Consider the following 9,771-nt stretch of genomic DNA (forward strand, 5'->3'; position numbering starts at 1 on the left):
TCTTAGGCGAGTACTTGGACTGCAGCTAAGCCTCCGAGTGGAAGTCTGGCTTACCACTCGGTAGGATTATTTATATCTTAGGCGAGTACTTGGACTGCAGCTAAGCCCCCGAGTGGAAGTCTGGCTTACCACTCGGTAGGATTTTTTATATCTTAGGCGAGTACTTGGACTGCAGCTAAGCCTCCAGGTGGAAGTCTGGCTTACCACTCGGTAGGACTTTTTATATCTTAGTCGAGTACTTGGACTGCAGCTTAGCCTCCGAGTGGAAGTCTGGCTTACCACTCGGTAGGATTTTATAACTTAGGCGAGCACTGGGCTGCAGCTAAGCCCCCGAGTGGAAGTCTGGCTTACCACTCGGTAGGATTTTTTATATCTTAGGCGAAACGGATTCGCAGCTAAGCCTCCGAGTGGGAGTCTGGCTCACCACTCGGTAAGGCTTTTTACAAACTTAGGCTAAACGGATTCGCGGCTAAGTCACCCACTGAGGGGAAAATTTTATTGGACAAAAATAAAAAGTGACAAAAATTATGGAGGAACTATGACACTTTTATTTTGAAATCCATGAACTACAGAAGTACTTTATTGCAACTCATCCGAGTGATAAACTTAAGTGTAGAATGGGCGGAGTAGTTCTGCGTTCCAAGCTCGGGGCTCGTTGATATTATGTTCGACGTTGTAAAGACGGTACGCCCCATTGTGGAGAACTTTGGTGACGATGAAGGGTCCTTCCCAAGAGGGAGCAAGCTTGTGTGGTTTCTTCTGATCCACTCGGAGAACTAAATTCCCTTCCTGGAAGGTTCGACCCCTCACATTTCTGGCGTGGAAACGACGCAAATCTTGTTGGTAGATGGTCGATCGGATCAGAGCCATCTCCCTCTCTTCCTCTAAAAGGTCGACTGCGTCCTGCCGCGCTTGTTCAGCTTCTGCTTCGTTGTAGATCTCAACTCGAGGAGCGTTGTGGAGAAGATCAGTCGGCAAGACTGCTTCAGCTCCGTAGACCAAGAAGAATGGAGTTCTTCCGGTCGACCGATTAGGTGTGGTCCGCAGTCCCCAAAGCACCGAGGGAAGTTCATCGACCCAAGCTCCAGCTGCATGCTTGAGATCACGCATCAGTCGGGGTTTCAATCCCTTGAGAATCAGACCATTGGCTCGCTCTGCTTGTCCATTCGACTGCGGATGGGCGACTGAAGCGTAGTCGACTCATGTGCCTTGAGAGTTGCAGAAATCCCTGAATTCCTCCGAGTCAAAGTTCGACCCATTATCTGTAATGATGCTGTGCGGGACTCCATATCTGAATATCAGTTCCCTGATGAAGCTAACAGCAGCACCGGCGTCAAGGTTCTTGATTGGTTTAGCCTCAATCCACTTGGTGAACTTGTCGACTGCCACCAGTACATGTGTGAAGCCACTTCACCATGTTCTCAAAGGACCAACCATGTCCAACCCCCATACTGCGAAAGGCCAGACGAGTGGAATGGTCTTCAGTGGAATGGTCTTCACGTCCCACTCCTTCATCACTTGGTTGACCACTAAATCTGAGTCGCCATAGACCATCAGGCGACGGACGCCGAGTGAAATGGCCATGCGCAATCCGTATAAGAGGGCCTCATACTCTGCCTCATTGTTGGAGGAATCAAAGTGAATCTGGAGCACATATCTGAGCTTATCTCCTCTGGGGGAAACCAGGACAACCCCAGCACCGGAACCATTCAACATCTTAGAGCCATCAAAAAACATGGTCCAATGCTCCGAGTGAACTTCAGTCCGCTGCTGCTGTTCAATCCACTCGGCGAGGAAATCTGCTATTGCCTGGGACATAATGGCTTTCTTTGCCTCAAACTTGATATCAAGGGGAAGAAGTTCAATCGCCCATTTAGCCACTCGACCAGTTGCATCTCTGTTGTGCAAAATCTCTGATAGTGGAGCGTCGCTGACGACTGTGATGGAATGATCAGAGAAATAATGAGCAACCTTCTTTGTGGTCATGTATATTCCATACACAAGCTTCTGATAATGAGGATATCTTTGCTTGGATGGAGTCAAGACTTCAGACAAATAATACACTGGGCGCTGAACTTTGAAAGATTTTCCTTCTTCTTCCCGCTCGACCGTAAGCACAGTACTGACGACTTGTCCTGTGGCTGCGATATAAAGCAACAGAGGCTCTTTGCTGATTGGAGCAGCAAGCACCGGCTGGGTGGAGAGCAGAGCTTTTAGCTCGGCAAACGCTGCATCAGCTTCTGGAGTCCACTCGAACTTGTCTGCCTTCTTCATCAGTCGGTAAAGAGGCAATGCCTTTTCACCGAGTCGTGAGATGAATCGACTTAATGCGGCCAAGCATCCAGTAAGCTTCTAGACATCGTGCACTCGCACAGGGCGTTTCATTCGGAGAATAGTGCCGATCTTCTCTGGATTAGCGTCGATCCCTCGCTCGGAAACGAGAAAACCGAGTAACTTGCCACCAGGAACTCCGAATGTGCACTTTGATGGATTGAGCTTGATATCATACCTTCTGAGGTTGGCAAATGTTTCGGCGAGGTCAACGAGCAGGTCGGAACCTTTTCGTGACTTGACGACGATATCATTCATATACGCTTCCACATTCCGACTGATTTGAGTGAGTAGACACTTCTGAATCATTCGCATAAATGTGGCTCCGGCGTTCTTGAGGCCAAATGGCATGGTGATATAGCAGAAGCACCCGAATGGAGTGATGAAAGCTGTTTTTACCTCGTCGGGTCCGTACAGACGGATCTGGTGGTACCCGGAGTAGGCGTCTAGAAAAGACAATCTCTCGCATCCCGCGGTCGAGTCAACAATTTGATCTATGCGAGGGAGAGGAAAATGATCTTTCGGGCAGGCCCGGTTGATGTGCTTGAAATCAATGCACATTCGGAGCGATTTGTCTTTCTTAGGGACCATGACGACATTAGCGAGCCACTCGGAGTGGTATATCTCTCGGATAAATCCTGCCGCCAACAGTCGAGCCACTTCCTCACCAATGGCTTTTCTCTTCTGGACGGCGGACCGCCGAAGATGCTCTTTGACTGGTTTTACTGATGAGTCGACTCTTAGGCGATGCTCAGCCAGTCCCCTGGGAACGCCTAGCATGTCAGCGGGCTTCCATGCAAAAATGTCCCAGTTCTCACGGAGGAACTGGATGAGCGCTTCTTCCTATTTCGGGTCGAGTGTTGTGGAGATGTGGGTCGGAGCTGCATCGGGGTCGGTCGGGTGAATGTGAACAGGCTTCGTCTCACCGGACGACTGAAATGCAGATTCTGTGGCGGGTTTCTTGGATCGCAGCAAATCACTCGGATCTGCGTTTTGCTTGTATTCTTCGAACTCGACCGCTGTCACCTGGGAATCAGCAATCTTTGAGCCCTTCTGAAAGCACTCATCTGCCTTTTTCCGATCACCGGTGACAGTGATCACTCCTTTGGGGCTGGGCATCTTCAATTTGAGGTACACGTAACATGGTCGAGCCATGAACCGTGCATAAGCTGGTCTCCCCAAAATGGCATGATATGCACTCTGAAAATCCACGACCTCAAACGTCAACTTCTCTTTGCGAAAATGTTTCGAATCACAAAACACCACGTCCAGAGCTATTTGGCCGAGTGACTCGGCTTTCTTCCCTGGTATAACTCCATGAAAGCTCATGTTACTGGTGCTCAGTCGGGACATCGGAATGCCCATTCCTTTCAGTGTGTCTGCATACAACAAATTCAGCCCACTACCACCGTCCATCAGCACTTTTGTCAGTCGAGTGCCTTCGACAACTGGATCGACCACCAAAGCTTACCTCCCAGGGGTGGCAATATGAGTCGGGTGATCAGATTGGTCGAATGTGATGGGTGTTTGGGACCATTTCAGATAATTTGCTTTTGCTGGGGTAACCATGTTCACCTCACGGTTAATGACTTTCAATCGACTCTTGCTTTCCACATCTGCAAAGATCATCAGAGTGGAGTTGATATGCGGATATCCTTCCTCACTGTCCTCCTTGTCTTCGGCCTTGTCCGACTCCTTTTCCTTGTCTTTAGACTGTTTTCCTTGAAACTGCTGGATCAGGAGTCGACATTGGCGAGTGGTATGCTTTGGGTAAATGATATTCCCCTCTTCGTCTTTCTTCGTGTGAATGTGACACGGCATATCCATCACATCGTTCCCTTCTTTATCCTTTACCTTCTTAGGGTTCCAGGATCCTTTTGGTTTCCCTTTAAACTTTCCCTGAGTCACGGCCAGAGCCTCTCCAGGAGCTGCTGGTTCAGCCTTCCGCTTCTGTTTCCGACTGGTGTTTCCCTTCTCCGACTGACTCGGCTTGTGCTTGCCGCTTCGGAGTCGGTCTTCTTCTTCACCGTTGGCGTACTTGGTAGAAATTTCCATCATCCGACTCAAGTTCATGTCACCGGTTCGACCAAATTTCAAACTCAATTCTCTGTTCTTGACACCATCCTTGAAGGCGCAGACTGCCTGATGATCAGACACATTCTCCACAGTATGGTGCAAAGTGATCCACCTCTGAATATACTCCCTGAGAGTCTCATTGGTCTTCTGCACGCAGACTTGCAGCTCCGTCAATCCAACCGGTCGCTTGCAAGTTCCTTCAAATGTTCTGACGAACACTCGGGACAGATCTTCCCAAGTGTAAATGCTGCTAGGAGGTAACTGAGTCAACCATGCTCTGGCAGAACCTTCCAACATGAGGGGCAGATGTTTCATGGCCACCTCATCATTCCCACCACCAATCTGAACCGCCACTCGGTAGTCCTCAAGCCAAGTTTCAGGCTTAGACTCACCAGTGAACTTGCTGACTCCTGTTGCCAACCTGAAATTGGGAGGGATCACTGCGGCTCTGATAGCTCTGCTGAAACATTCCGGACCAGAAACATGCACCCGACTGCTCGTAGGCGCATCTCTGTCGAGTCCACCTCGATGGGCTCTGTTCCGGTCGACCAAGCCTTGCACGATAATGGATCGCGCGTCGAAGCCTGGTTCTCTGGGGTCGACTGGAACTCTTCGCCCCGCACTGAGCTGACGTCTGTCATCTTGCTGCCGAGGAGCGTAAGACCCACCCCTCGGAGGGGAATTGGGCACTCGACGCCTATCATCTCAGTCGTATCGGTCTCCATATTGGTCTCGCCGATTCTCGCGCCCTTCACGCCGCGGAGGCGATCTGGGGCTATGAGCCGACTGAGCCGTATTCGCAGCGACGGATCGACTGTGAATTCTGTTGCGCGACTGCGACACGGCCGAATTCTGATCACCTGCTGCCCGGAGTAGATCCCTGATCTGCATCAAGCCTCTGCCAGCTTCCGACTGAGAGGGCTGGATGGACTCTGCAATACGGGTCGCAGCTGCTAAATTCTGGATTGGGGTTCGATATACCTGAGTCGGCGGGAAGAGTTGACGTCGACTGGTGTCGGGAACTCGTTGCCGCGCGCGCTCGTCGAGTGCTCGCTGAAGATTCTCCAGGTGAGTGCGTTCGGCCAAGTTGGCCAAACGTGCCTCCTCCAAGGCGCGAGCCTCAGGGGTTTCTCCTGCGATGGGAGTACGCAGGGCATCCACGTTCCTGCGGCGAAGTTCCTCTCTTTGCAGAGAGTCGAGTGGCTCGGGCTGGTACTCTTCGTGGTCTCGTGCGGGGTCGCCTCCATCGCCTGCCCCACCATCACGGGCGAAGCCAGGGGGACTGCGGGGCCCGTCGACCATCAGGATTTCCGCCGCTGGATCACTGCTATCGCACTCGGATGCAGTCTCTACGGAGCCAGTCGACAGATCGAACAGGCCGTAAAGAGATTCATCGGGCTCGATTGCCGCAACTTGGGTGGTGGCCGTCTGGCAAGCCACCGCGTGCCTCACCCACCGCTGAAGCCTCGACCGGCCCGAGCGCTTGCGCTGGCGGGAGACCGGGAGGGTGGCCGATGGGGGAGTCGACCGATACGGGGTCGACGGTTGCCGCAGCAGAACGCCGCGGACACATGCGCGAAAATGCGTCGCACCGCGGACGGGGAGCGCATCGACGTCGAGTGGAGCCTCTTGGAGCCAGGCGGAGTCGTCGGCGACGAAGGTGAGAGCACCGAGACGGATCTCTCGGCCCTCGACCAAAACTCCAGCAGCCACCATGATGAAAGTACTCGGAAGAATCGCAACTTCTCCACAAAATCGCTAAAACACCTGCCCCACGGTGGGCGCCAACTGTCGTGGTTCTAAGTCTGACAGTAGAGTGGGGGGTAGGTATGGAGAGGCAAGGTCCTATCTATGGAGAGGTTGTAAACACAAGAGATGTACGAGTTCAGGCCCTTCTCGGAGGAAGTAAAAGCCCTACGTCTCGGAGCCCGGAGGCGGTCGAGTGGATTATGTGTATATGAGTTACAGAGTGCCGAACCCCTCTACCTATGGAGGGGGGTGGCTTATATAGAGTGCGCCAGGACCCCAGCCAGCCCACGTAATGAAGGGTTTAAGGTACATTAAGTCTGGGGCGTTACTGGTAACGCCCCACATAAAGTGTCTTTACTATCATAAAGTCTATTTAATTACAGACCGTTGCAGTGCCGAGTGCCTCTTGACCTTCTGGTGGTCGAGTGAGTCTTCGTGGTCGAGTCCTTCAAGTCAGTCGAGTGAGTCCCTCGTAGGTCGACTGGAAGGTGATCTCTTCTACGGGTGTCCTCGGGCAGGGTACTTAGATCAGGTCTGTGACCCTACCCTAGGTACATGACTCCATCAGGCGCTGCTCCAACTCATGCACCTGAGACATGGCATTGCCCTCGGTTCATAGGGATGACCAGACGCCTGACAGCTTCTTATGGCCTTGTGCGACATCCATGTCTTACTCTGCCAAATCTACTTACAGCCGTCTTTGTGAGGGCCTGCCGGTTTGCCCCACGCCGCTGCCATCTGGAGAAGCCTCGCCCCTCTCAAATGCAAGATTTTTGCATGGCTTGCCTCATAACTTCACCTATGGATGGAGAATCAACGCGCCAGACATGGATTGCAAGATCACACCTCAGCCTGTTACACGTGCCTGCACGACAAAGACATTGTGGACCACATCTTGGTGCAATGCGGCTATGCGCGTACTTGGGTGTGCTGTTTGGACAAGCTGCAATTACAGATTACATGCCCCATGAGCACAGACTCTTTTCTGGAATGGTGAATGCAGCAACGATCTGGGTTCGCGAAGGAAGACAAGTGCGGTTTCGACACCCTGGTCATCTGCACGACTTGGTCGCTTTGGAAGCAAAGGAATCCCAGGATGTTCAGCAGAACTGAGCAACAGGTAGACACGCAAGAGCTCGTGGTGAAGATCCTCGATGAGATGAGAGATTGGAAGCCGGCGGCCCGTGGAGGAGGTAGTTTACAACGCTTTGTGAGAGATTAGCCTGATGTTGTATTGTAGTAGTGGTAGTGGGTGTTCGTCTTCGAGTGTCCCACACTTGTTAGACCTCTTGTAAACTGTCTTGCTCTCTTCTATAAAATTAAGGCACGCGTTTTGGGTGCTCTTGAAGAAAAAAAAACTTGATTTAGATGACATCGGACGGCTGGGGAGGCAGCCGAGTTTTTTCCCTGACCGCCCAACAGACGCCCTAAAAAGCAATGGGATCCACAGAAATGGCCTCCGAGTCCAAACTGTAGTCGCGAGTATGATCTCAATGATTTGGAGATTGATTAGCGGCTTAATCAATCCGACTCCGGATTGGCAAGTGGATTAATTGATGATCCATATAAACAGAGGAGCTAAACGCTTTGCTTAACGCGAGTAGATTATACCGCGGCAATTTGACATGGCAATGACCCTCTGGTCCGTGGACGTCAAGAGCGGCGAGACCGTGTGGTCCGGGCGCGTGCTGGAAGGCCGCCGCGGCGCCGTCACCGGCGTCTCCCTCGTCGGGCCGCCGAGCGACAGGAGCGTCGTCGTGGAAGCCTACGTCAAGAACGCCAACGGGGACCACGCGTTCACCCTCGCGTGGCTGTCCTCCGAGAGGCCCCGCGCGGAGCTGCCATGCCCGGTTCTAGTGATGGACTCCGATTTCTTCTGCTCTCGCGTGATGCGGCGGGGAGGCGGCCCCGCTGGCGGTGAGGCGGTCGCCGTTCGGATTGATGGTCACTTTAACGATCATCCGCCGCTGTCGCTGTGGGAGGAGTTGGAGGACGAAGATGACGATAATGACAACAGCGAGGCCGAGGATGAATACTCGGCGGATTCGGAAGATGACGAGGATGACAGCAGCAGCGAGGAGGAGGAGGAGAGCGACGGCGAGGTCGAAGGACAAGCGGCCAGCGCCGACGATAGCGTGATGCTAAGCATGCTACAGACACTGCACCGTAGGAAGTACGCCCCCGAGGGGCAATTCGTTGGAGGTTCGGCGCCGCGGTTCGCCTGCGCCGAGAGCACGGTCGGCGTCATGCGGGTCGCCGCCGTGGAGAGCCAAGGCGGAGACCACAGCAAGCAGATCTTGGTGATCTACCGCTACACCCGCTTCAGGGCATCACCGGACGGCGTGGAACGGCGAGGGTGGCCGACGGAGCACCAGCTACGGTTCATCGCCACCGGCGACCACGCGGCGAGGTCGCTGGCGTGGGCCGGATCGTCTCTGGCCCTGCTGATATACCCCGGTTTCTTCAGCGAAAAGCTTGAGAGGAGCAAGCAGCTTGAGGAGAGCAGGAAGCTCCGCGAGCTATGGTCTCGCTTGACGTCGCAGGTGAGCGTCCCGCCGGGAGCAAGACGCATCGAGGTGTTCGTGGACGTGGGCAACCTCCAGCGGGCGGACTACACGCCGGCGAGCATGGGGCACATGTACAACGCTCTCGAGAGCATGGTGGCGGGCCCATGGCCCGAGCGCTTCATCGGCATGGAATTGCACTTGCCGGAGCCGGTACGGTGCGGCGCGGAAGGCGAATTAGCAGACCCAGACGAGCGGCCGGCAAAGCGGAGGAGGGTAGACGTCGCTGGGGAGGATTGCCCCGTCTGCTTGCAGCTGCTGGAGGTGGAGGGCGACGACCTCGCCGCGTGGCCCGGGTGCGGCAAGCTGCCGCACGTCTTCCATGGCGCGTGCTTGGAGCGCGCCCTCATGGAGAGCCTTAGGTGCCCGATGTGCAGGCACAAGCTGTACATGGAGCACAAGCTAGAGTGATAGACCCAAGCAAGGGCGTCGCATGGTTATACTACTAAGAAGTTTGTGTAGTGCATCATTCCCTTGTAGGCTTGTAGATATAGTTAGCTTTCTTCAGATTTGCTTATGTTTCTCTGGAGGGTAGCATTCATTCGACTGATTGATGATGTAAGTTCATCCATCGATGAATTGCTTCAGGTGCATTTTGTATGAACATATCATTGTAATTGTTTTTCTTTTCCTTTTTTGAAAAAGCTTTCGATCTACTCATCAACTATCAAGGTAGTGAAAGAACACTGGAACTAAAAATTACATCCAGGTATGTTGACCATCTAGCGACGACTACAAACACTGGAACGAGCCGATGGCGCACCGCCGTCGTCACTCTTCTCTCGTCGGAACCGGGCAAACCTTATTGCAGTAGACAGCCAGAAAATCATCGTGCTAAAGTCCCACATGACCAGCGCATCAGGATAGCAACTGTTGCCGATGAAGAGAAGCATGTATCGGAGGGATCCAAACTATAGAGACACGAATGTAGACAAACAAAGACGGGATCCAAGAGGATCCACTGAAGACAAACGCCGCCAAATCTTGTGATATCCGTCGAAGACACACCTCCACACATCCTCCTCCGACGCTAGACGCACCGCCGGCACGG

At 53.2% G+C, this 9,771-nt stretch overlaps 1 protein-coding gene across 1 annotated transcript; it reads left to right on the forward strand.

Annotated features, from left to right (window-relative positions):
• The first annotated feature begins 7,787 nt into the window (after positions 1-7,787).
• On the forward strand, positions 7,788-9,131 carry LOC119339230. The gene has a single exon (XM_037611359.1). The coding sequence runs from the start codon at positions 7,788-7,790 to the stop codon at positions 9,129-9,131; it is 1,344 nt and encodes a 447-aa protein (XP_037467256.1).
• Positions 9,132-9,771: the final 640 nt, after the last annotated feature.

The sequence above is a fragment of the Triticum dicoccoides genome, chromosome 7B (assembly GCF_002162155.2).
Source record: "Triticum dicoccoides isolate Atlit2015 ecotype Zavitan chromosome 7B, WEW_v2.0, whole genome shotgun sequence".
NCBI classification, from domain to species: domain Eukaryota; kingdom Viridiplantae; phylum Streptophyta; class Magnoliopsida; order Poales; family Poaceae; genus Triticum; species Triticum dicoccoides.